The following is a 27,163-nucleotide window of genomic DNA, read 5'->3' on the forward strand; positions in this document are numbered from 1 at the left end:
AACTAACAAAGTTTTCAACATTGGGGGAAGTAAGAATTCTCTAACGGAGAAGATATAAAAATTGAATTCCTCAATTCAAATTTATAATTAAAAGGTTTAAATCCTAGGATTAAAAGCAACAACTATTAAAATGAAGTGTGACTTATGATCCAACACCTAAGCATCGTAATATCTTGATATGTCCAACCATTCTCATAATATTCAAACAAGCCATAATAATCAGTATAAAAGCTATTCAAAACAAAACCAGAACTAATGTGAACCATATCACAAAACTCAAACCATCAAGTATAGCTTAGCTTACTCAAAACTAATAATGCCACACAACCCAAACAACTGAACAATGAAATAGTTTTATAATCATATTGAAATATCAAGAAAGTACAAAATAAATAGAAAATAAAACAGAAACAATGAGGCTGCAAAAACAGTAGTTCAAAAATACTTGCCCCAATCACAAATAACTAATTCTAAAAACAAATATTCCTCTATAACAACTTAAACTTATTTTTGTCAGATGCAAGACTAGCATGATAAAGAGCCTATTTGTTAATGCTTGAAAAAAGTGATTTCAAACTTGTGTAAGAAAATGATTATTTCTTCATAGCAGTAACTAATGATTCTTCATAGCAGTAGTTATAGCTTTAAAAATCACTTTTTAAAAATCACTTTTTATTTGAACAGCTAGTTATTAGTAGCTATAGATAACATGAAGTTTATAACGGCCAAGAGTAAAACCTCAGGCTTCTTATTCCGGAAGTTGTCGGCGAGCTGAGTAGGAACAATATTTACCGACAACACCTTCACAAAATCAATCTGAAGAAGCAGTTTTAGAATCGGAGTTAAAACAAAACAAAGTCAAACCCATCAGAAATAGTTCAACCAAACTTAACATTTCAACCATAGTCAGAGAGAAAGAGAGGGAAAGAGAGAAAGAAAGATAAGGAGTAACTTACATCGGTGGTGATTTGTGGTTGAATAATGGACGGCGACGGTTCTTCGTTAAACGATGAAACCACGAACTAGCATCAACCGAAAAATTGGAAGGTAGAAAGAGTTAGTTCTTAAACGATGAAACCACGAACTGGAAATTGAAAGGATGAACCCTAGAATCAACCGATTACCTGAGAGAATGATGAACCCTAGCGGAGTAACGTTGCTGTTTGTGCGTATGAATCTCACGAAGAAGTGGAACTAATGAATTGAGATTTGAGACTGAGAGAGAGTCTTGGTTTTGGTTGGGCCGGCCGGTTGATTTAGGAATTTATGGTCTATAACATAATTTCTACTGAACCGGTCAGTTTAGGATATCATCGGGTCCATAAATTCAAACCTAAACCGACCGGTTTAACCCATGTGAACCCAAGATTATTCAAACCGTCAAACCGAAAAACCGACTCACCCGAACCGGTGTCTAAGGGGCCACATGGTTTGGTCGGTTTGGGCTGGGTTTCTTTATTCTGTCCAGCGCTAAGTTTAACAATGGCTTTGACTATTGCTCAACTTTATTGGGACTATATATTTTTAATTTGGCTTAAATATATTTTTGATCATTTTAGTTTGGTGTTATAAACAATTGACCCCCTTTTTATAAAATCAACAAAATCAATTATTTTGGTTCCTTAATTTTGTTTGCATTTGGATTTGTGTGATCTCTTATCTAATTTTGCTTATGTGTCAATTTCATTAATGAGGTGACATATTATTTGGATCCATGTCAGCAATTCATAATATTTTAATTTTTACCTGAATATTTTAATTTAAAAATATTAAATAAAAGATCAAAAGCCTAATCCCCCAATTCACATCCTTTGTTGAAAAACTCTTATTCCCATTGACATCCATCCTTTAGAAGAAGTGCAAAATTCCTAATCTCCCAATCACACTCATCGTTACCCCTTTCGTCTAAATCGTTCAAGTGTGTGTATCATCCAAATCGAAGTTGTAAAGTCGTGTCTCGGAGTTTTGTGGTTTGACGAAGATGACGAACTCAGGAAGTCAAAAGGAGAGAATTGAAGGGTCAAATATTGTGTAAGGTATGTATCTTTGTCTTTGTGATCCCGTTAGCTTAGTTTTGTTAATGTATTCTTGTGGTCATTGTGGTCCCGTTAGGTTAGTTTTGTTGATGTATTCTTGTGGTCCCCGATGTCAGTTTATGTTTGTTTGATTCTAATAGGCTATGATGTAATAAATGTGTATGTGAAGCATATTGTGAGGTTCCTAAGATTGTTGATGATAGTGAAGTAGATACTAACATTGAGGATGATGGTGAAGATGATGTATAATGCATTGAGTTTAAAAGTGCAGATGTTACTAAGGATGATGGTGAATTAGATGTTAACATTGAGGTTGATGGTGAAGATGCATAGAGTGAAGACAATGAAAGAGGATTCATGGAAAGATGTGTGGGATGTCCTTGTTTGCCATTGAAACAAATCACATTTCAGAACATATTCAAAGTGTGACTTGTCTGGTGTACATTGCTGTCATGCAATTGCTTGTATATGAAACATCAAGAAACAACCTGAGGATTATGTTGTTGCATGTTATAGGTATGACTAAATTGCATGTAAATTTGCTATGTTTTGTTTATGGAAACTTGCTTATTTTAACACTTACTCAAACATTGTGTATCCAACCAATGATGAGAAAAGCCATAGGTAGGTTAAAAAAAATAGAGAAACAAGACAAATGATGAATCTAGAAATTCTCACATACTACTAAGGGGATTTTCAATTGTCACATGTGTAAAATATGGCGCTATAGGACATAATAAGAGGAGCTGTAAATGAAAAAGGGCAGCTGACAGGACAATTCTAAAGGGTGATAATAAGTCAAAGAATGCTAAGAAAGTGAAAGGTGAAAGGGAACCAAAAAGTCCAAAGAAAAACAAACAAAAATTGCCAAAGTTCACAAACTCCTCAACCTAATCGAGAATAATTTCATTTTGACTTAAGTAGTTTATGACTTATTTTGGTTGTATTATACAGTTGTAATTATGACTTATTTATGACTTAAGTAGTTTTATTTTGACTCAAGTAGCGTCTTAGATTTTATTTTGGAAGTTCAAATATTAATGTTCAAACAAGATTAATTTTAAGTATTTTGGTTGTTACATACCTTGCAGCCCAAATTATAGGTCCAAACTACGCATAATGCAGTACAAATTATAGGACCAACTTATACACAATATACATAATGCAATATAAATTATAGGTCCAACATATACACAATATGCATAATGCAATACAAATCATAGGTCCAACTTATACACAATATGCATAAAGCAATACAAATTACAGGTCTAACTTATACACAATATGGATAATGTAATACAAATTATAGGTCCAACTTATACACAATACAAATGATGCAGTAACAATTACAGCTCCAAATTATGAACATATGCAAACAACTTGAATAATATGCAATATGCATTAAAAATGATAGGTCCAAATTATGAGCAATAACAAGAACTTAATCAATAGCAGTATGAAGTATAAATTACAGGTCTAAATTATGAGCAATACCAACAACTTGAACAATACCATTAATTTCATTCAAAATGTATTACAATCCACCTTACACCATTATATCAAACAACATAGAAACATAACCTAAAACCTAATCACCTACAACCCATTTCATCAATGTTGTCCAAACAAATGCAAACAACATAACAAACAACAACATCCAATTTATCTTCAACTATTTCTTCAACATCTTTACTTTTATATTCAATTCTTCCTCTTTTACTTTATATTATTTAACAATTATCTTCTCTTCATTTATGTTATTTAATAATTCATAAATTAACTCTTTCGTCCTAGGATTCATCTCTTCATCCAACCAAACAAAGTGACTGCATTTCTTGTAACCTTGAATATGTAAGCATCAATGGAGATGAAGTTGAATAAATTCCATCCAATACCAGGGCATTAACATTGAATCTGCAAACATCAATGGAGAAACTTATACATACCTTATACATCCCACATCCATAGAAACAACGACCTGGATTAGCATCTGTCCATGCCGCCATCCATACCACACATTCATATGTACCTCAAACGATTTAAAGATTTGGTTTTATGGCTAAAAACAGACTGCTGCAATATCTTCAATAAAAACGACGAACTGAGATTTGAGCGATTTTGTTTTTGACCTAGAGAAGATAATGAAATACGATTTTGAGGTAGACGATGGAGGAGCGAAGAAGATGACGAAACACGATGGAGGAGAAGAAGAAGATGAAACACAATTTACATTTTCTGTTTTCAGCATTATATAAATTTTTTTACATTTATTTTCTAAACTAAAATATCCATGTGGAAATTAAAATATTATGAATTGCTGACATGGATTCAAATAATATCCGCCACCTCATTAATGAAGTTGACACATAAGCAAATTGGATATGGGACCACACAAATCAAAATGTAGGACCAAAATAACTGATTTTGTAATAGGGAAACCAATTGTTTAAAATTCCCAAACTAGGAGGACCAAAAGTACATTTAAGACTTTTAAATTTTATGAGTGTACTCGAAATTGAAATAAATTAAAAAATTTAAGTAATAAAATCTATAGGAAAAAATCTATTCCTATAACATAGAAAACTTCGAACTCCTAAGAAAACATCAAACCTCAAACACGAAGGATGATGTACAAGGAAAGAATACCAGAACTCTTGAAAGCGTATAAGGCACACATTTAAAGGTACGAAGACACACACTTAAAGGTATCAAACAACAAACATGTTGGTGATGCATAAGTACGCCAAAATTCGAACACTAGGTGGTGCACGATGAAATGACTAATCCCTCTATGATAGCTAGTCAATTTAATGAAAATGAGGTAACACCTTCATAAACATCGTCCTTGAACCAAGTTTATATTGGGGGAAAGGGCGAGGAGTTGAACCTTAGCTGAGCTCGTTCTCCGAAGACGTCCAGAAAATAGCTTGAGACATATCCTTGAAGCGACAACAAAGAGATTGGGACAGAAATCTCAAATAAGGGGTCAATAAGAAGCAGATATACATAAGATTGACAACCTTAATTTATTAAGTCAAATACACTTAACACTTTCTGCAGGTAGCATACAAGGCATTATATAAACAATTGAGCAAAAACAATTATGTAAAGAAAAAATGTGTTTTAAACTTGCATTAACAATCTTGCCAACATGTTCACTAATGGTTAAAAAGTATATGAAACGAAATAAAATTAGAAAAAACTAGGCCGCAAACCTAAAGGGGATGATATTCCAATATATTACTTTCTAATTAAGATCGGTAGCATATTTAGATATCTTAATCTCAAGGCGTAAAACGTTCCCAAACGACTGATCGACACAAGCAATGCTAGAATCCACAACTTCATTAAGAGGCATATCCAAGTGCTTTATCTCTTTGTCGATGTCATCTCTAATTCGTCCTTTTTGTTGTTTAGAACTTCCCGAGCTTTGCTAATGGTAGCCTCATTTAACTTCAAAGCATCATAGGCTTTAGTGAGAGCTTCATTGACCTTTGAAATTGTATTCTCTTTGGTATTTAGGGCCTTTTGAAGCTTACTAAGGGAAACCTTATTGTCGCCAATGAAATTTCAATGTTTACCCGAGAGATCCTTTAACTCATCTAAACTATCCTTTAGTGCACAATGAGTGTCAATTTTTCGCATGCTCATAATAACTAGCCTTCCTAATAGAGTACTCCTTAATGGCCTTCGTGACAGCCTCAGGTTCTTTGAGGACCTTTGTCCTGTCTGTATTGGTACTATCCAGTCTCTTTCTCAAGGCATCCCCCTATCTTAAAACTTCCTCGAGGTCAAGCTTTCACCCATCCCAACGACAATGAGAGAGTTAACGGTGAATATATTTTGCATATGATAAAGCGCTTATGCCATCTTCTCACGACAAACAATGCCGTGCAACTTGGCCATGTGCTCAGAATTACACTTTGGAATGATGTGTTAGAAATATTTGCTACTCATAAACCTCTTATTTACTAAGACTAATGTGAGTTGAAAGGGGGTAAATGTTGAAGAATGCAGAGGGAAGTCATTTCTTCTTAGAGCCAACTTATTTAGGTTAGATTCCCTATTTTGTATTTTGTTTCTACAAGCTCGTCGATCTCAAGATCTTTTCCCTGCATCTTCCTACAAGATGGATCATTTAAGGTCTTTGAAGCATTAAACTTCTTCTCGTTAGGCTTAAGAACCACCATTACAATAACCTTATTCCCAACATATTACTTCTTTGAGTTATTTCTCTTGTTCCTTATTTAGACGTCTTCTCAGTATTGTCCTCTACAATAACGTCCACCTCTATAAGGACTTTTATCTCTATAACTTCCTTGACAATAATGTTAACAGACGCTATTGACCACAGTTGGGGAATGGGTGACCCTTCCTCCATTCTTCAACTTATCACATCCAAACTATCCATAACCTATGCTAAAAGGAATGACATGTATCAGATTACAAAGATAATAACAAGAAAACGGGAATATAAAACAACAAGAACAAAGGACGAGAACACTCCTCCTCAAAAATTTATTTCCTTTACTCTTTTGTGCATGCCTCTAACAAAAGGCGTATGTCAACATATCATGGTTTCTTTTTGGGATGGTTGACACCCCTAAGGTCAACCTCCTCTAAACATTCAAAGGATAGTTTAAACTTCATAAGGGCCTGCTTCAAAAATCTTGTGACCTTGCTTCATGTAGATCAATCCTCGAGGATGGTCAGATCAATAAACATCCTTAACACATGGAACAGATGGAAGAATATGACCAAGGTAGGAAAAATGTTATTGTATTCACACTAGTACTAAAAAAAACCTTTACATATGCCCAACTTATGGGATGCAACCCTGAAGGAAAAATTTCTAGATGATTAAGAAATTCAACTTTAAAGTTATTAAAAGGAAGAGTGACACCCATTTCAAATTGGTTACAGATACACATACCATTTCTAGGATGCGTCATTTTCAGTCTAATGACGGTTGTACATCCTGATAAGAAAAATCTAGTTTACCATTGCATGTATAGATGAAATAGATTCTTTGAACTTTATCATCCACCCAGGAATAATCCTCAACATCAGGAGGCAAATCTAGTGTTGGTGATGATACCTTCTCCCCATATTTTCTTTACTGTTTAAATACAAAAAGGCTAACGTAAGTCAAACATCTAGATCTTTCTTCCAACCACCGCCTCAATTCATCCCCAGTAACCTTACGTTTGAGTGTACACTTTAAACTCCTAGCAATGCTTTGTGCAATAGAATCATCAGTGATATTTTTCACGAAAATGAGGTTAATCATCTGGATTTCCCCAAATAGTTTCATGTTTATATTAATGGGGAAAACTCCTTATCACCAGGATTTACCACCATATGTTTTGTACTAAAATCAACATCACTAAGGTCTACTAAGGGGAATACCTAAGTTTTTGTTTTCTAGGTTCTCCATATTCAAACACAATTGAAAACTCATAAATGAATAGAGGAAGAAATAACGAATACCTTGTATTTTAATGCATGTGTATGAAAAAATCAAAGTGAAATTCCGAATAAGTTAAAGTGAAACGATCAAAACACTAGAAGTCTCAACGTCAAGCAAGCAACTAGCAAGCAAAACTCTCTTTTCGATCACACCCAAGAAAGGAAGAAAATTCAAAATGTGAACTTCAGTCTCAAATTCCTTGTGTTTAGGCACGATGAATGCAAAGTTAGATGGTCATGATTCATTGAAAGACTAAAGATCACATACAACAACGCAAATGAATTCTCAAGTTTGTAACTGCATTTGAGTACACTCGAGTGGGCCTAGGTATGTCGCTTGCCCACCCTTCGCGCGTGGGTGTACTTGGAGGCCTCCCCCGTAGCAAAGCCTCGTCTACACAAAGTGCATTAAATGCTTATGCTTCTCAAGCCAACTATCCATGCTTAACGCCATCACATAGTTCTCTATTCCCAAGACATGTTCTCAACGTTCAATCTCCTTAACAATCCATATTACTCATTCAACCTCATTACTTTATGCATCAACCATCCCCGCTTCAAGGTTGATAGCAAGAACTTGAGGAGAAAATGTTATGGGATGGCCAAAGGTCCATTAAGTTTGACCCAATCTCTAGATCCAATCAAGTAAGAGCGTGTCAATCAATGACGTGCATGTGGACCCTCATTCCTATGCATCCAACGGTCACCCGTGTACGGATAAACCAAGGAAAATTATAATTGTATCCAGGATATATCATATAATTGTCTTGTCCATCACTTGAGAATTATAACCACATCTATCAAAAATCTCAATACGATGATCGTCATCTACTTCTCATCTATCTCTTATTCCAATATGAAATACTTATATTATATAAGTATTACAAAAGAATTTTGAAGAAATGCAAAAACATTTAAGTAGTTTTCAAATTTAGTAAAAAATAAAGAAGAAAAGGAGTATGTTTGATTGATTATATATCACATTTAGGGATGGTTTTCATAGTTCTATGTAAAAAAAATAGTTTTTTTTTATTTGACTTGTGACCCTCCAAATTTCCATTTTTTAAAATAAAAAATTTCAGTTGTGGAAAAAGGGCATGATTCATAACATAAAAAACATCAAAAGTAATTTGACCTCGAAAATATGTGGCCAAGAGTTCAGAAAATGGTTTCTTTTTCTAACCACTTTGAGTTGATGGCAACTCGCTTTGATTCGGTGAAATTCATTGAGGAGCTATGCCCAATATTCCATTATTGAGTGAGTAGGTTATGCTTTATTAATGTTCTTTTATATAAAAGCTTGGAATAAAAGGACACCTAGTATAATACTCATGTGCATAAGAAAATAATTGTTTGAATAAGTTATCTCTTATTGTGAGGTCCTGATTTTTTTGTTTAGATTTGTTAGGATTGTTTTTTACATGTGTGGGGGAATTGGTATATGTCTTGCCTCGTCCCTACCATTGCATCTTTTCCACAAGCTAAGAAGCATTTTAGTTTTGTAACTTTTATGATTATTTTGATGGCATGGTTTTAACTTGCTACCTGATCTTGTGTGATGCTTTAGGAACTTAAGTAAGAAACTATTAAGTTGTAATAATGAGATTATGTAATTTGATATCTTGTTTGAAATAGTATTAAGTAAAATCATTTTATGCAATGCATATATATGTGAAAAAGGTTATGAGATGTGTTTGTGTTGTTCTCAATCTTTGAATACACAAGGTAAAGATTAAGAAGAATCTAAGTGCCAAAGTTAATTACTATTCAACTTCTATAAGTTGTGCAAAATGAAGTGTGGGTCATGTTTAGGAGACGCTTCAACTTCAACTTCAAGTGATGATTAAAGAACTCTAATCATAGTTCTATCACTGATGAAAAAAATTGATTATACAATTTAATCAATTTATTTTAAAAGTGTGATCGAATTTAACTCAATTTTATTTAACTCAATTTTACGGGGTAGTGTCAAGTAGGTATGGTAACATAACTCGTACTCACGGGTACCCACCCGAATCTGCCTCGAAGTTGACGGGGAAAATCCGCTTTGACTGGGTTTGAATTCGGGTTTGAATTTTCCCCGATTATAAAATATGGGGACGAGCCGGGTAATGGGGACACTAGTACCCACCCCGAACCCGCCCCGTTTATTTCATTATATACATTATTATTATTTTTTTGATAATTTAGAATATTAAATATATGGTTAATGTTTTGATATTTTAATTTGAATTTATTATTTAAAATATTTTAAATATATATATGGAATTTTTTAATATTGTTTTATTTTATTATTTGTAATGTAATTTTATTTTGGAAAAAATAAATATTTCTATTAAAAAAATTGATTGCACTAAATGAATGGTGGCGGGACGGGGATACCCGAACCCAACTCGAACCCGTTTGGGACGAGTTTGGGTTTTGATTCTCCATCCCCGTTTAGGTTTGAGGCGGGGAACATGGATTGTTTGGGGATTCAGGTTTGGGTTTGGGGGAGGTAAAAAACCGTCCCCAACCCGCCCCGTTGCCATGCTTAGTGTCAGGCTGACACGGGTCGTGTCAGCTGACACGGGTCGTGTCAGCTGACACGGGCGGCCATGTCAGGCCACTGTTTTAGGCATTACTTGTTCTTTCTTGGACTTCCTCCTGACACGGCCCGTGTCAGGTGACACGGTGACCGTGTCAGGTGACACGGGTGACCGTGTCAGGTGACACGGGTGACCGTGTCAGGCCTCTTGAACTAGGAAATCTTCTTTTTTCGCATGCCGGAACTTTTCACTTTTTCACATTGAACCCATTAGATCTTCTCCGTGGACCTGGAGGGCATAAACACGACAACCAAAGCATAAAATCATGAAAACACAAAATAAAACTGACAATTAATAAAATTGCTTAAATAACTTACGAGAATGAAAATTAACTTTAAAGGTACAATAATGCGTACACAATGTCTCAAAATCCTTGGTTTCTTGTCGGATAAGCAACGAAAACATAGTGAAAATGGTGACCGATCACAATCCCAAACTTAACTCATTCCTTGTCCTCAAGTAATGTCCTATACGACAAAGTGTCACTTCCTAAAATTTGAATTCTTACCATGATACTGCTGAGATCTTTCGCCAACGCCTTCAGTTTCCCTTTTATAGTTCATGCTTTTCCTATTGAGTTTTATGCCGCACTTCCTCATCGAGGTACCGCTTCACCCGTCAGCTTATATCACACTCTCACCAAGTCTCTCGGGGTTAAAGTGTTTTCACTCACAATTCAAAATATGCAATATCAACTCATAAGTTTGAATAGTTTCTCCTTTCATATCAACTACATATAACACACACTTTTTGAGGTCTTTCGGGTTGTAACGGGGCTTGGGTTATGGTGTGGTAAATACAAACAAAAGGGGAAACAAGTGGTTTTGGGTTCAAAGCCAATGTCATTATTCTTTTCACTGTGTTTGTTCATTTTACTTCTTTTCTTTTTCAATTACTTAGTTTTTTTGTTAGCTTCTATTTTTTTTTTCCAACTGAGTGCTCTTCCTTCGGTGAGTGCTTCTTTCGAACCATCGACTACATTTCGTTTTCTCATTTTTCGATGGTCGTTTTTCTTCTTCTTAATTTTTTTCCGCACTCACCTTGATTTTTGATACTTATAGGGTTTACCCCAAACTTAGAATTTAACACAACTTAATGACATAACATTGACTCTGAACATGGTAAGAAAGTATTTTGGACCGCGGGTTACATTTATGTGGTTAGACAAACAAAGGGTACATGCTCAAATGGGGTTAACAAAGGATAACATTCACGGGATGACTAGAAAGGCTTAGGACTATAATCAAACAACGTGCCTCAGTGTATGTATACATGCAGTGAAATTCTCAAAAAACCTACGCAAAGTCAGAGTGATAAAGACATACCTGAATATCGCTCATGATGACAAATGTGTTTAACTTTTTATGCACTCACCATGTTAGGTAAAGCTTGACAACATCCACAGTACTTCGAGTATGGTGCGACTTCTTACTCAACTCGTAATGCACAGGGAACCTACATTAGTTGAGCTTTAGAAGTTGCGTCCGATCTTTTCTTCAGCAGTATCGACTTTCTGGGAAGATCCTTCACAACAAGCAACCGTAAATGGAGTGATCCTTTCATCCACTACCACTTATGGTCATCACCTAATCCAACAGTACACCAAGACCCTAAAATGCATGCAACACATGATACATGATAGTAAAAATAAACCAAATGTGAACCGGTAAAAATTAAAAATTGGGAAATAATAAACAAAAATAAAAGCAAAAAGCATAGTAAAACCTCCCCCACACTTGAACTAAACATTGACCTCAATGTTTTCGAACAAGATAGAAGGAGGGTGACTCACAGTGCCCTACTGAGGGGGGCGGGGCGGGAAGTGCGACATGCCCACATGAAATTCAAATTTTCCAAACAAATTTCAAATCCGCAAGCCTGACACGGACCGTGTCAGATTGTTGTTCTGCTCATTTTTCCAACTTTTTCCATGTGAGTACCTCCTCCCTTTTATGCAAGGCATTGTGTAAACCTAAAATAACAAACAAACATAACCAATAATTAGAAATAAAAACGCGTGGGTTGCCTCCCGCGAAGCGCTTCGTTTAACGTCGCATGGCTCGACTGTTCATTTTCCCTTGTTATGGAGGGATTTCAGCCATAGTTTCTTTTTCTGAATCTGAGTGATCAGAGGGAAATTCTTCTTTGGAATCCAATATAGCGTTTATGCGTCTCCGGTGAAGGGTTCTCTCGATTTTTGAATCAAAAAGAAATTTTGCTGAGGGCTCTCCTCACATACACAGATTAATGAATGAAAATATATAAATGACAGAAAAATAATTTTATTGCAGAGCAACAAAATTTTAATTGAACTTAAAAGCAAAATCGATATTTTGACACTCCTCGACAACGGCGCCAAAAACTTGATCAGAAAAATAGCAAGTGTACTATTTTGCCTATTATAGTAATAAAGAGGAAATTCCCCGAATGTCGATCTCAAGGACTGCAAGTTAATATTGAGTTCAAATCATTGTTCAATTAAACAAAAATTATAATTGAGGTTTTTAAACTCAAAATTATAAAAATAAAGGCAAAAGAAAATAATGATGAAAAATAAGGGTTTGCAAGGTAAGAGAAACAATTCCAGGGAAGGTGTATGATTTATCCTTGTAACAACTCTGAGTCACTATTGTATCAACAAATATCAATTACTACCAGTTCTCAAGGGTATTTTCTCCCAAGTCCTTGGTGAGAAAACCTTTAATCATTCTACCCTAATGTCTATGTCCATAGGCAATTGGGGTGAAGTTAAGCTTTATTATATCAAGAATGCTCTGATTCACACAGGGTCTCCCTAGTCCTAGGTGATATCTACTGCAGAGTAACCTTATGAAAACCTTACCAATGGTGACCCAACCTAATTGATAACCATAAAACAATCTCTATTGGTCCGAAAGAGAAATCATTAAACACATCAAAAGGTTACCGTAAGAATAATATTATAAATGCAATCATAAACTCAAAGTCATTACAATTCTAAATCAGGGACACCCCCTAGCATTGAGGGGTTTAGCTACTCATATTGTTCAAAACAAATTCAAGATAAAAATACACATTACAAGTAATTAGATGACTTGGATCTTCAATCACTTCTGCTCAAGAAAATCTTTTGCTCTCCGAATTCCTTGATCTCTGTAATCCTTGATTGCCTGACAACTCTGTGTTCGCCTCGTTCCAAGATCCCCCTTTTTCTATTGTAGAAACTCTCGTAATATAGTGAAAATCCCTTGGCAGAAGGTGAAAATCTCCAAAACGTCCCTACAACTTAAGCCCGGTGAAAAGCCCGAAAACTGGAAAATTAGCGTTTTTGGCTGACACGGGGCAGTGTCAGGCTGACACGGGCCTTGTCAGCTGACACGGGTGGCCAACATACCAATTATCCAGGAGATCCTTGCCCCATGTATAGAGGTAGGAGAGGTATACTCCCTGGAAGTTATCCTTGAATCTAGATGGATGTCGCTCATACTGCACTACCTGCAGACCAGTGAACTACTACTTGATGAAGGAGATGCAAGAAGGATCCAAAAACAGGTTGCGAAGTACACAATGATATCTAGAAAACTGTATAAAATGGGCGAGGCTTCTCCTATGTTACGATGTTTGGGAGAACACGAAACCAACCTAGCTCTCGCAGAGATGCACAAGGGCGCTTGTAGTAGTCACATAGGCAGAAAGGATCTCACTCACAAATTGTTAACGCTGGGGTATTATTGGCCTACCTGAATGAAGGGTAACATCACATTTGTCAAGAAATGTGATCAATGTCAGAGACATGATGACCTTCACGACAGCCCAACATAACTTCTCATGTCGATGACTTCACCCTGGCCATTTTACCAATGGGGCGGGACATTATATGTAGATATGGGCTCTCGACGATAATCATTTCCGACAACGGGACCCAGTTTGCCAACACTATGGTTACCGACTTCTGTAAAGATTTTGGAGTACAAACGAATTCTTTTTCGTTGTACACCCTCAAGCCAATGATCAAGATAAGTTGGAAAACAAATTAATCCTTAAAGGACTCAAGAAGAAAATTAACGACCCTAAAGGCTTATGGGCAGAAATGCTCCCCGAGATACTATGGTTGTACCACACCATTCAACATTCCACCACCAAGGAAACCCCTTTTTCCATTGTCTACAGAGAGGATGTCATAATGCCTGTGGAGATTGAAAGGCGCTGGTGTCAACAATCCCAGTTTTATGAGGAGGCGAACAAGATAGGCATAAAGTGCGCAACAGACCTGATCGACGAAGTAAGGGAAGCCACCCATGTCCGAGAAATCGTAGCACTCCGGTTTTTTGTTTATTTTATTTTAATTGAGTTTAAAATGCTTTATATTATTTTATTGGAGTACTCTATTTAATTTATTAGTATTATTTAGGTTGAGTAGAATTTTATTAGAATTATCACTAATTTTTAATTAGTTAAATAATATAAATAATGAGAAATTGAGCTTTGAGGAGGAAATTAGAATTAAAATTAAAAGTAAGGGAAATGGTGGAGTAAGTGAGAATTGAGGGGAGTTAGTGAATTAATAAAATTAGTAGAGTTTTATTTAAATAGATAATATAATTAGAGTTAGGATTATTGTTGTGAAAGATAGTTGTCAACAGAGCCAGAGAGAGCCCTAGCAGAGCAAGAGGTAGGGGAATAAAGCATCCATTGTCAGAAGTTTCAACCTTTGCTGCAAATTCAAGGTGAGGGGGGATTGTTCATGATATGGATGTTTAAGGCATAAGGATAAAGATAATTCCTTATCCTCTTTATCTTTTCTTTTTAATTTTATCACTTTGATGAAATTTTTAAATCTAGAGATGGTTTGTGCAAAACCTCTCTTGATTGCTATAATGTGTTGTGGAATTCGTGTTGTAATTGGTGATTACTATTCGTATGAAATTGTATATGAAATTCAGATTTTTGATGTTCATATGCTTATGTGATGTTTTGATGAAAAATATGAATGATTAGATGTTAAATGATTAGTATGTGCGAAATTGATGTGCTTAATGATGTATAAATGATGTATGTGGGATCGAAATCAGAGCTTTGAAAGTGCTCAAATGGTGAAAAACACTTAAATTTGCGTTCTGCACAGCGGTGACGGACCAACTGTCACTACGTTGAGAGGGATGACGGGCGTCAGTGGGGGTGGTGAGCTGACCATCATGGAACTCAAGGAGAGCTCCTTATCCGGGCGTCACTATGATGACAGTTTTTTTTTGTGTGTGTGTGTGTATGTGTGTGTGTGTGTGTGTGTGTGTGTGTGTGTGTGTGTGTGAGAGAGAGAGAGAGAGAGAGAGAGAGAGAGAGATTAAATTTTGGACAACTCATCACAGTGTTACACTATCAGAGCGACATGCGAAAACTAAAATAACTCAAAAGCGATAACAAAGAAAGGCTATTATGCCATCCTCCAAACACAACAGCAGCTAAGGCTCATCTACCTTAGTATTTACATCATAGACATAAAGAATAACACATATAAACAAACATGGGTGAGAAATACCTTCATATATGTTAGCGGTGCATAAAACAGTAAGGATAATTCAATATAATATCACTTATCATTCACATAAATCATCCATAACAATAATCAATCACAATGCGGTTATGTATGCAATGTATTCATTTCCTATACTCCAATGCATGTTATACCAAGGTTTTTGGATGTCAGAGGTATGTTAGCGGTTAATCCACTTGTCACTAGTTCTATCTCTGAACCTGGTTCCATCTATAAGCCATTAGACTCATTATTGGTTCCTCTCTAAACTTGGCTACATCTCTGAACCACCAGACTCGTCATAGGTTCCATCCCTGAACTTGAGACTCGTCACTAGACCGAAGCCCGTCACATGTCTCTGATATACGTGATACATGAATACAACGAAACAGATGCAATACTCATCTCAAACCTCCATCTTTAATACTCGTCATCGGTTACTCTCAGAACCTCTAACTCAACACGAACACCGCCAATATAAGGCCACACATTGGTTCCTCTCTAAACCAATCATCTCAGCATAACTCAACATTTTTATCATAATTCATCATAATAATTAAATTATGTAATTTCTCAACAAAACTCATCAATATTCATCAACAACTTCTCTCTCTCTCTCTCTCTATCCTCTCCTCTCTCTCTCTCTCTCTCTCTCTCTCTCTCTCTCTCTCTCTCTCTCTATATATATATATATATATATATATATATATATATATATATATATATATATATATATATATATATATATATATATATATATATATATATATATATATATATATATATATATATATATATATATATATATATATATATATATATATGAGAGAGAGAGAGAGAGAGAGAGAGAGAGAGAGAGAGAGAGAGAGAGAGAGAGAGAGAGAGAGAGAGAGGTTGTTGATGAATACTGATGAGTTTTATTGAGAAATTACATAATTTAATTATTATGATGAATTATGATAAAAATGTTGAGTTATGCTGAGATGATTGGTTTAGAGAGGAACCAATGTGTGGCCTTATATTGGCGGTGTTCGTGTTGAGTTAGAGGTTCTGAGAGTAACCGATGACGAGTATTGAAGATGGAGGTTTGAGATGAGTATTGCATCTGTTTCGTTGTATTCATGTATCACGTATATCAGAGACATGTGACGGGCTTCGGTCTAGTGACGAGTCTCAGGTTCAGGGATGGAACCTATGACGAGTCTGGTGGTTTAGAGATGTAGCCAAGTTCAGAGAGGAACCAATAATGAGTCTAATGGCTTATAGATGGAACCAGGTTCAGAGATAGAACTAGTGACAAGTGGATTAACCGCTAACATACCTCTGATATCCAAAAACCTTGGTATAACATGCATTGGAGTATAGGAAATGAATACATTGCATACATAACCGCATTGTGATTGATTATTGTTATGGATGATTTATGTGAATGATAAGTGATATTATATTGAACTATCCTTACTGTTTTATGCACCGCTAACATATATGAAGGTATTTCTCACCCATGTTTGTTTATATGTGTTATTCTTTATATCTGTGATGTAAATACTAAGGTAGATGAGCCTTAGCTGCTGTTGTGTTTGGAGGATGGCATAATAGCCTTTCTTTGTTATCGCTTTTGAGTTATTTTAGTTTTCGCATGTCGCTCTGATAGTGTAACACTGTGATGAGTTGCCTTTCTATTTTATGTTTTTCTGAGAGTTATTGATTATTTCTTTTATTAGTTGAAATGACGTTGATTTTTATTCATGAGACAAATGAAATTGAGTTGTTATTATTTATTTCCGCTGCTATAATATGATATTTAAGGAATATGTTTATGTCGAGAAAATGTGACAGCCTGTTGTTGAGTGAATTATCCGCATGTTTTTATAAATTAAGTGTTTAGAGTTTAGGGTGTTATAGAAATTTCTGCTAAGCATAGGGCCATGAGAAGGTATAGCTCCCAAGTAGGCCGATCACCTCGCCTGAGAAACTTATAGTCTCATTAGCTTGACTATATACAATTTGGCATGATGGACTTATATTCCCAAGGATAATTATATTTGTTTCCATAGGGACATAATGTCTCCTCAAGCATGACAAAAGTCAAGGGTCACGTCTGAGAGACGTGACAAATATTCAGTCTGTGAGACTTGATAACAAGTATCGCCTGAGGGATCGATGGAAGTCATTCCCAAGTAGAACCAGACTATATACAATTTGGCCTGAGGGACTTAGATTCTCTAGGATAACTATACTCTTGCATGAGCAGGTTAACTAAAGACCTTAAGAGAGGAAGCCTCCAGTTCTCGAGACACTCCTATCAACCGTGAATGGAAAACACTTCGTCCTCTAGCAAATGTCTCATGCTTGAGAGACTATGTACTGTTATATTTGCTAAAGGCCTCGCCTATGGTGACGCCCTTGGACCACCATAGAAAAAGCGACAATGAAAGTTTGCCTGAAGAGAGGTATCACCTCGCCTTGTAGTCTTTCCTCGCCCCAACGTGGGGAGCATGGGATAAGACACTTTCTAGGGAAGAGGGAAAGTAGAGGTCATTAATTGTCCAATGACTCCCTTGGAAATAGAAAATAAATTGTCCATTCTTGACTAAGTGGGCAGTGACCCTTTCCGAGAAAATCCTAGGTCCTAAAGACTTCTATAAATACATCTCCTCTCAAGGAAAAGGGATGGACCCCAAGTAATACACATTCTTAACACTCTAAAGAGCACAACGCTCACTACCGTCTTAGCACGCGATCGCCGATGATTGTACACTTGCTACTAAGCATCGCCAATCACCAGTAGGACTTCTCACCTCACGTGAGCAGATCCCCTAAATCACCTCAAAACACCACCATACATAACTTCTCGCCGCCTCAGGCAAGCCCTCACCACCAAAACGTGTTATAAACCTGCTAACGTCTTTAAGTCTCCTTACCGTTGCAGGAGGAACATGCACACATGTACTTTTTGACTTTTAGATATTAAAATTTCATATATACCCATTAAAATTTTGATACATAATTTTTGAGAAAAATTAAATAAAAAATATTTCTGTCCTTTTAAAGTTTTATTTTTTTCAATTAGGAGGGAGGGACCATATGGTATGTTTCTATTCCTTCCCATGATAACAATTCGATCAATTTTGTAATACATACTTTCCTTACATTTATTATGCTTTTCACTCCCACATTCCAAGGTCCAAACATACCATAAACTGTTTACCCTCCAAAAGAAAATAAATATCAAAATAACAGAAGAAAAGAGAAGAAAAATGAATAAGTAAATAATATAGATATAGGAAGTGTAGAAGTTAGGTGTAGAAAAATGGTGTAAAAGTATTTGTCAATAAAAAAAAGAAGAAAGTGATGTGAAAGTGTGAAACATTTTCATCTTCATGGTTAGTTTTGGTTTTCTTTTCCAAGTTCCTTATATAAATAAAACAACGCCATCTTCAAAGTTCAAGCTACTCAACTCAAGAATTTACTTGGTAAAAGCTTAAATTTTGAAGCCATGGCTACAATTTCCAATCCTTCATTCCTCCTTTTCCTTTCCATCATCGCCATTGCACTCTGCTTTGCTGGTTTGTGCTTTCAATTCTACATTTCTTCTTCCAAAAGAAGCTTTTTTTTTTTCTCTTTTCATTTTCATTTTACTATGCCTCCTCTTTCAAGGAAAAGCAACGTTACTTTCTAATAACTTTCTTTAAGTACAAAAATGAAAGTTTGTACTTTTTTTTCCTATGTGAACTGTGAACTTTCTTTTGTGATTCGAAAAGAATGACCCATCACTCAATTTTAGATTTTGATTCAATTTTTAAACTGTTTTAGTATTTTAGAATTGATTTGGCTTAATGGGTCATTCTGAATTTATCTTTCAGATTCGCAATCCTTCATCGGAGTAAACTATGGCCAAGTCGCCGACAATCTTCCGGCGCCGGACGCGACTGCCAATCTACTTAAATCTACTTCCATCGGTAAAGTCCGTCTTTACGGCGCCGATCCAGCCATTATAAAATCACTGGCGAATTCTGGTATCGGAATAACCATCGGAGCCGCCAACGGTGACATTCCCAATCTAGCATCAAATCCAAACTCAGCGACTCAGTGGATTAACTCAAACGTGTTACCATACTACCCTGCAAGCAACATCACTCTAATCACCGTCGGAAATGAAGTCATGACCTCTGGCGATAATGGTCTCATATCACAGCTATTCCCGGCGATTCAAAATGTCCAAAATGCCCTCAACTCGGCCTCACTCGGTGGCAAGATTAAGGTTTCCACGGTTCATTCTATGGCCGTGTTGACTCAGTCGGATCCTCCATCTTCCGGGTCATTCGACCCGGCTCTTCAAAGCACACTCAAACAGTTATTGGCGTTTCAGAAAGATAACAAATCACCGTTCACTATTAACCCGTACCCGTTTTTCGCTTATCAAAGTGACCCGAGATCCGAAACACTTGCATTTTGCTTGTTCCAGCCAAATTCGGGTCGGGTTGATTCGGGTAACGGTAAACTTTACACAAACATGTTCGACGCTCAGGTCAGTTATCAATTTCTTTTTATTTTATGGTAAAAAATGTTGACTTTCAGTCAACCAACAATAGTAAATCTTGGTCCTCTACTTGAATGCCACGTGTCTAAAATTCACTTTGAAAATTTGAGTTTGATCTGAAATAAAACCATACAATTCTGTTCCTTTCATTAATAATCAGCACTCTCTATCCTAAGCACACATATTAAAAAAATATTATTAATAAAATAATAACGGGACTAAGATTGTTAATATTAATAATAAAATAATATTATTAAAAACATAAATGAATATATCTAAAATTTTAAAGACTTTAAAATTAAAGGACAAATTATACCTGAATATGCTAAAAAGTGTTAATTAAGAGTGTAATTGTAAAAATGTAAGTTAATTATGAAAGAGAAAGAGTTGTTTGTAATTTCAACGGGCCCAAGATAGTTTGTCTAATTCTGAAACTATTTCTGCAATGATAAGTTGAAGTGTAATTATTTAGTTAAGAATTAGGATGATTAAACTTGAACTTGTAGAGCAAGTTTATGCTTTTTTCCCAAAGATTCTACTTTTGTACTCATGAATTTCCATTCCTTTTGGTGTGCTACAGCAGAGAGGTTAAAAAGTGAGGGTCACGCATCTTGTTATTTTAGTGTGGAAACTTACAAAAATTGTTATATTGGACTATATATATGTACATTCAATAATAGGCTTATTCAGCAATTTAACGTTGCCATGTGGTCCACAACTAGGACCTAAAATATAAATTTTTAATATACCATTCTGAATTTGCAACTATTTAAGTATTCTACTATCTGCATTTTATTTGATTTTAAGGTTAAAATTGACATTTATAAATAAATAATTTTCAAAAAAATTATAAATAAGACTTTTTCACAATGTTCCTATGTATGTCCCTTGATTTGATTTTGATGATAAGAGTATCATTGCATTGCATGTTTTTGACAGCCTGGCTAGTTGTTAAACCACGTGGTCATGATTAATTTTTGTAGGACATAGACTAAAGTTAAAATGGACTATACTGAATTTCCAAAATAATTCTTTATTATTTTGTTAATTAATAACAAGATAAAATTACAACGTCTCTCAATCCCAACGGTCTAGTTTTGCTTCATTTCCCATTTGACTTTATCTTATTTGCTTACTCTTATAAACAGTGCCCCAACATTTTAATACTCCAATTAAACAAAACTTAGGGTTTGAATTAATATTAATCAGGTTGATGCTGTACATTCAGCATTAAGTGGACTGGGATTTCAAGACACAGAGATTGTAGTTGCTGAAACAGGATGGCCCTCACGTGGTGACACCAATGAAGTAGGACCAAGTCTTGAAAACGCCAAAGCATATAATGGAAACCTAATTACACATCTTCGATCATTGGTTGGTACTCCTTTGATGCCTGGTAAATCCATTGACACGTACATTTTTGCTCTCTATGATGAAGATTTGAAACCTGGCGCCGCATCCGAACGCGCTTTTGGTCTTTACAAAACCGATCTTACCGTCGCATATGATGCCGGCTTATCCAAGTCTACGCAAAAGGTCAGTATAACCGATTTATATCCAATTTGTAACTAACTTGTAACTAATTTGTAACTAATAACTAACTTGTATCTGGTGTAACTAATTTGTAACTAACTTGTATCTGGTGTAACTAATTTGTAACTAACTTGTAATTAATAACTAACTTTTATTTAATGTAACTAACTTGTGGCTTTTATCTTTATTCAGAGTCCTCCGATGAAAACAACGCAATGGTGCGTTCCAAAAGGAGGAGTGTCTGATGTTGAATTGCAGGAAAATCTTGACTATGTATGTAGTAGAGAAGGGATAGATTGTGGGCCAATTCAACAAGGAGGTGCTTGTTATGAACCTGATACAACAGTTTCTCATGCTGCATTTGCAATGAATCTTTATTACCAAAAGTTTGGAAGAAATCCTTGGAATTGTGATTTCTCTCAAACAGCAACTCTTACATCACAAAACCCAAGTAAATTTTCTTTATAACTTTGTGCTTTTATGAATTAATGGGCCTAGTAATGAATATTATACCATTAATGAGTTATCTAACTTGAATTTCTTTTATGCTCTCTTTATAGGTTACAATGCTTGCATTTATCCAAGTGGAAGTACATGAAGATGCAGAAGCTTGAGCTGTGTCAGTTGAAAATTTATTTGTATTAGAATTAAATTAATGAATAAGACACTACCTTTATTCTCTTTGGTGTCCTTTTATTTTATATTAATTAGTAAGATGCAGCCGTATAGATAAATTTAATACAATATAAAATATACTTAGATACATGTATTAATAATAGAATTTAAAATAAATTATTTAATTATAAAATAAATAATTATTATATAAATTCAACTCTAATTAATAATATATAAAAAAAAATCTAAAAATAGAGAAAAAAGATATTTGGCATTTAAAAAAAAGGGAACCATAAAATGAACTATCATATAAATTTAAATAAAAATAATTATTGATTAAAATAAAATAGATAAGAGGTGATAATAATTAAATATTTTATTTAACTCTTATAAAATAACATAATTAATTCAACTACAAAGATTTAAATAAACAAAAAATCTAAAAATTTGAGAAAAGATACAAAATTAAAAATAACAATAACATAAGAGAGCAAAATTGTTTTAAAAAATGAAAGACCATTATGATATGGAAAAGTTAAATGTATTGTTGAAAGTTGAACCTAATATTAAATAAATAGGTTTACTTTCCTTTTTTGTTTTCAATATTAATTTTGAGGTTTTTTATCTCTTATTTTAAAAATAAATTATATTGGTCATATAATTCTTATGTTAGTTCATTTTATTTAATTAATAATGAATTTAGTAATTTTTTCAAAATTCAACCGTTATTTAGGCAAAAAAAATTAAAATAATATATTTTTAAGAGTTAAAGAATTAATATGAACTTTTTAAATTTTAAAAAATAAAATAAACCTCGATACTAACATACAAAACCAAAAAGATATTAAACCTAAATAAAATGATAAAATAGGTTAAGTATGCGAGGACATTAACAACAACTAAATTAAAGGATAAAGAGGAATATAATAACTTCCTTGTCATTTTTTTGTTCACTTTATGCAGAGAAAATTGACGTTGATATTAGAGAAATATGCGGGTGAAATTTACGCTAGCTTTGTGAATTCTCTAATTTGCCCTTGACACATTACTTCAATTTACCATCTTGCCATTCTTGATCAATGAATGCTATCAATTTACTAATTTATGAAATATTCACACTAAGACATCTTTGACAAATTTTTAGAGTTAGAAACTAAGGTATTACATAAATTATCTCATCGTCTTGATGATTTTCCGTGAGACAAAGATTTGTTTCTTCCTTATCATCATTGTCATCTTAAGATATGTAGGCTTTTTTAACTTCTTTTTGTGGTTTTTTGGATCTTCTACTATTCTGGTTTTAGGGTATTTTTGTCTTTTTTTGCCCTTTGTCTCCGTATTGATGACATGTAGGAGTGAACGATGAACTTTCTTCACTTTACTTATGAAGTCATGATGTTTATTTTTCGTGCCTTATGAACTCTTTGAATTTTTTAAACATGAGTTTCACGAATTTATTATAGTGTTCATCTTCTGATTTCATATCTTCGGTGTCAGTAGCTTTAAGTGAAATTATTTTCCACTTCTTCTTGTTATCCTCTTCGTCATCAACAAGACTTTTCAACTCCATCTTGTGTTCCTGCAATTTACCAAAGAAAGTGTGTGTGTGTGTGTGTGTGTGTGTCCATGGTTGTTAAATTCTTAGATTCACAAATCACAATGACTTTAGGTTACCAACTACGGTTTAGGCATCTAAGAATTTTTATAACCAATTCTTCATTTGAAAATATTTTTTCCAAAGTTCTCATATGATTTACGATATGGGTAAATCGATTTTGCATCTAATTAACGCTCTCTTTAGGTTTTATTTTGAAGAGTTCATACTCATGGGTGAATGTGCCCAAACTTGACCTCTTCACCTCAGTAGTACCTTCATGGATGATTTACAGGATGTTTCACATTTCTTTTGCAGTCTCACAGTGAGAAACTCGCAAAAACTCATAAAGATCGAGAGCGGTAGTGACGACAACTCTCACTTTCAAATTGCGCTGCACATTTTCTTTATCATCTTTAGTCTAATCCTTTTCAGATTTGTTTTCTACAACACTATTAATATTGCATGTAGGAAAAAATGGACATTCCTTCACAACTTTCAAATATCACGATCCATCCCTTCTATGAAAAACTTCATTTTCTCTTTCCACAAACTATACCCTTCTCCATGGAAGAATGGGGGTTTCTTTAGTGAATAGCTTAAAGTCATTTTTTCTCTTGAGACGGTTAGTCCTTAATAGGATTTCGAATATGATGCCACTTGTTGGACAAGTGTCATCAAGCACAAGAGAGGGTGAATTGTGGTATTTATATTTCGGGAATAACTTTATACTTTTCTCAATTAAGATCTTATTAGTAATTTTGATTGAGGGAATTGCAGCGGAAATAAAATAATAAAAGTAAATTGAAGAAATAAAAAAGATAGTGTTAGAGAGTTTGCACCATAGATTTATACAAAATTGGCCTAATGTTGGCCTAGTATTGTCTCCAAGAGGTATTCTTGAGAGTTTGACTATAAACTTTGAGATTTTGAAGGTTATACCAATGAATCTTAATACAATATGATCTTGAGTTTTTATTGGCTTATCCCCAACCAATGACAACTTTTACCCTAAGCTAAGCTAACAAACCGTTTAGAGTTTTATGACTTATCTTAATAACCAAAATAAAGTTTTTTCCGCCAAAGCTTAAGAAACCAACCACTGAGGTTTTATGACAGTTTTATCTCACGAACCAAACTCGATCTCATAAGAGTATCACACTCTTAAGAATTTAAAAGACCAGCACAACCACTTACAAAAATTTATTTCTCATAAGCAAAGATTCACTTACAAGCACTAAGAAGATATCAAGTGAAAGAAATATTTTCTAGCGAGAGAGAAAGAAATTAGAGAGATAAACTCCAAAGAAAATGCTAAATGTTGGAAAGTGGTGTAAAAATAATAGAAGGTGAGCCTCCTTTATATATGAGTTAGAGGATCCAAAAAAGAAATGATCCATGGGCTGAATAAATGAGTCAATCAATTGGCACAAAGCTCCAATTGATTGACCAACTCATTTTTAATCGATTGACAACCCCCAATAGGAAAGTTTGGACATGGAGTCATTGCAAGTCATTAATGTGTTGCCCTTATCCTTTAGGTAACCGATTAACACTCTTTTAGTCGATTGGATTAATGCTCTAATTAATTGGATGGCTCAAAAAAGTTTCGGCAATCGATTGATTAGTTTAAAAATATTTTGGAAAAAGGTTTTGCCAACTTTTTAATCACTTGGCTTGGCTTACAAAATAATTTTCACAATAAAACATTTGAAAGTATATTTTAAGTCAGGGACCGACACATGGCATAGTGATACAACAATTAAAATAAAACAAGGATAACACATTAGAAGAGAGAAAGTCAGTTTTGTTTCACATTCCTACTTCTCTCTCTCTTGTCACCTGTGTTGCATAGGTACGGGTACGTATCGGGTACTGGTACAGAATACAGCTATTTAAAAAAAAACTAAGGTACGAGTACGTTAGTATAATTTTTTAAATACAATTATAAAAATAACAAAGGAGTTATATTATTTAAATAACAACAAAACATTAAAATTATAAAATAATTTGCTTAAAAAAAGTTAATATCGCGCAATAACATAAATAAATCACATTTAAAAAGTATCTATAAATCAATATCTTCCTCTCCAATATCATTAAAAAGAGCGGCTTCTAGTTCAGGTTCATCGAGAGAAAGACTAACAACTTCAAAAATACTAATTACATCAAATAGATCTCATTCATCTCCACCAATATCCCACATTTTTGTTGCTCCTTCATTATAAATCTTAATATGAGAAGACGAAAGATTTTGTATGAACAAAAACTAAATCCTCAGACCTCTTTGGATTGAGCCCGTTCCTTTTCAATGAGTGAATAAATCTAATTGTGCTCCAATTTCTCTCCATAGAAGATGAAAATTTTGGTTGTGAAAGATTTTTTTTATTTATAAATAGAATAATTAACCTAATTTTTACTTAGTAAAAAAAGTCCAAATTATACCATCCGAAAAAATTAAAAAAATTGGGACGTCGTACCAAATATGTACCGGTTGGTGTGCCAATTTAAAAAAAAAATGGTACGATACGTACCCGGTACCGGTATCCGATACCGGTACTTTATCTAAAATGGAGTACCCGATACCGGTACTTTATCTAAAATGGAATACCCGTGTTTCACAACTTGCCACGATCTCGTTCCTCTCTTATTTCTCTTCTCCAATCCTTCAACCATTCTTCCCAAATTTCCAAAAAATAAAGAATTGCTTATGTCTTATTCATAAATCAAACACAAAGCATCAAGAATTTAACATTTCAATCAAGCAACAAAAATAAGAGGTTAAAAGGTTACCGATTCGAGAACTTTTACGACAGTCAATGAGAAGGACGGTGGAAGCGGCTTTACGGACGTCTCCTGTTGTGAGGAGTTCGTGTCGTCTAGAGCGAAACAACACGGTGAGTTACAGTGATAGAAGGTTGTGGTTCAGATCCAATGGTAACGTCGTAACTTTTGCTCAACCGACGAAAGTTTCAATATGATACTTTTATCGATTTTTTCTTAAGAGCTTTTTGTGAAAGGGTCGGAATGTTATGCAAGGTTCTTTTTTGTTTTCGATTTTTTCCCCTTTTGATGAAGAGTGATATGATTGTAAATTATTAATTGTGATTTGTATATCAGATTGATATTACAATTGGGATTCGAAGTTTGGATTCAAATTTGTTTAGAAAATAGATTTGGATTTTTGGAAGAATTGATTAAGTTTAATTTGATGTTAATATCAAATTAAGTTCTGATTTTATTTGATTAAGTTTAATATGAAGAGTTTTTTTTAAT

General features: G+C 34.4%; 1 protein-coding gene across 1 annotated transcript; it reads left to right on the forward strand.

Annotated features, from left to right (window-relative positions):
• Positions 1–18,901: 18,901 nt before the first annotated feature.
• On the forward strand, positions 18,902–22,362 carry LOC127101333 (glucan endo-1,3-beta-D-glucosidase). Its single transcript, XM_051038715.1, has 5 exons — positions 18,902–19,171; positions 19,469–20,133; positions 21,355–21,681; positions 21,871–22,129; positions 22,239–22,362. Exons 1-5 carry the CDS (start codon positions 19,102–19,104, stop codon positions 22,274–22,276), a joined length of 1,359 nt encoding a protein of 452 aa, XP_050894672.1. The 5' UTR covers positions 18,902–19,101; the 3' UTR covers positions 22,277–22,362.
• Positions 22,363–27,163: the final 4,801 nt, after the last annotated feature.

This window comes from Lathyrus oleraceus, chromosome 7 (genome assembly GCF_024323335.1).
Source record: "Lathyrus oleraceus cultivar Zhongwan6 chromosome 7, CAAS_Psat_ZW6_1.0, whole genome shotgun sequence".
In the NCBI taxonomy this organism is placed as follows: Eukaryota; Viridiplantae; Streptophyta; class Magnoliopsida; order Fabales; family Fabaceae; genus Lathyrus; species Lathyrus oleraceus.

Coding starts and splice junctions, on each gene's coding strand:
- LOC127101333 (XM_051038715.1), top strand. CDS start 19,102: ATGGCTACAATTTCCAATCCTTCATTCCTCCTTTTCCTTTCCATCATC. Junction 21,682..21,870: donor TATCCAAGTCTACGCAAAAG/GTCAGTATAACC, acceptor ATCTTTATTCAG/AGTCCTCCGATGAAAACAAC. Junction 22,130..22,238: donor TCTTACATCACAAAACCCAA/GTAAATTTTCTT, acceptor CTCTCTTTATAG/GTTACAATGCTTGCATTTAT.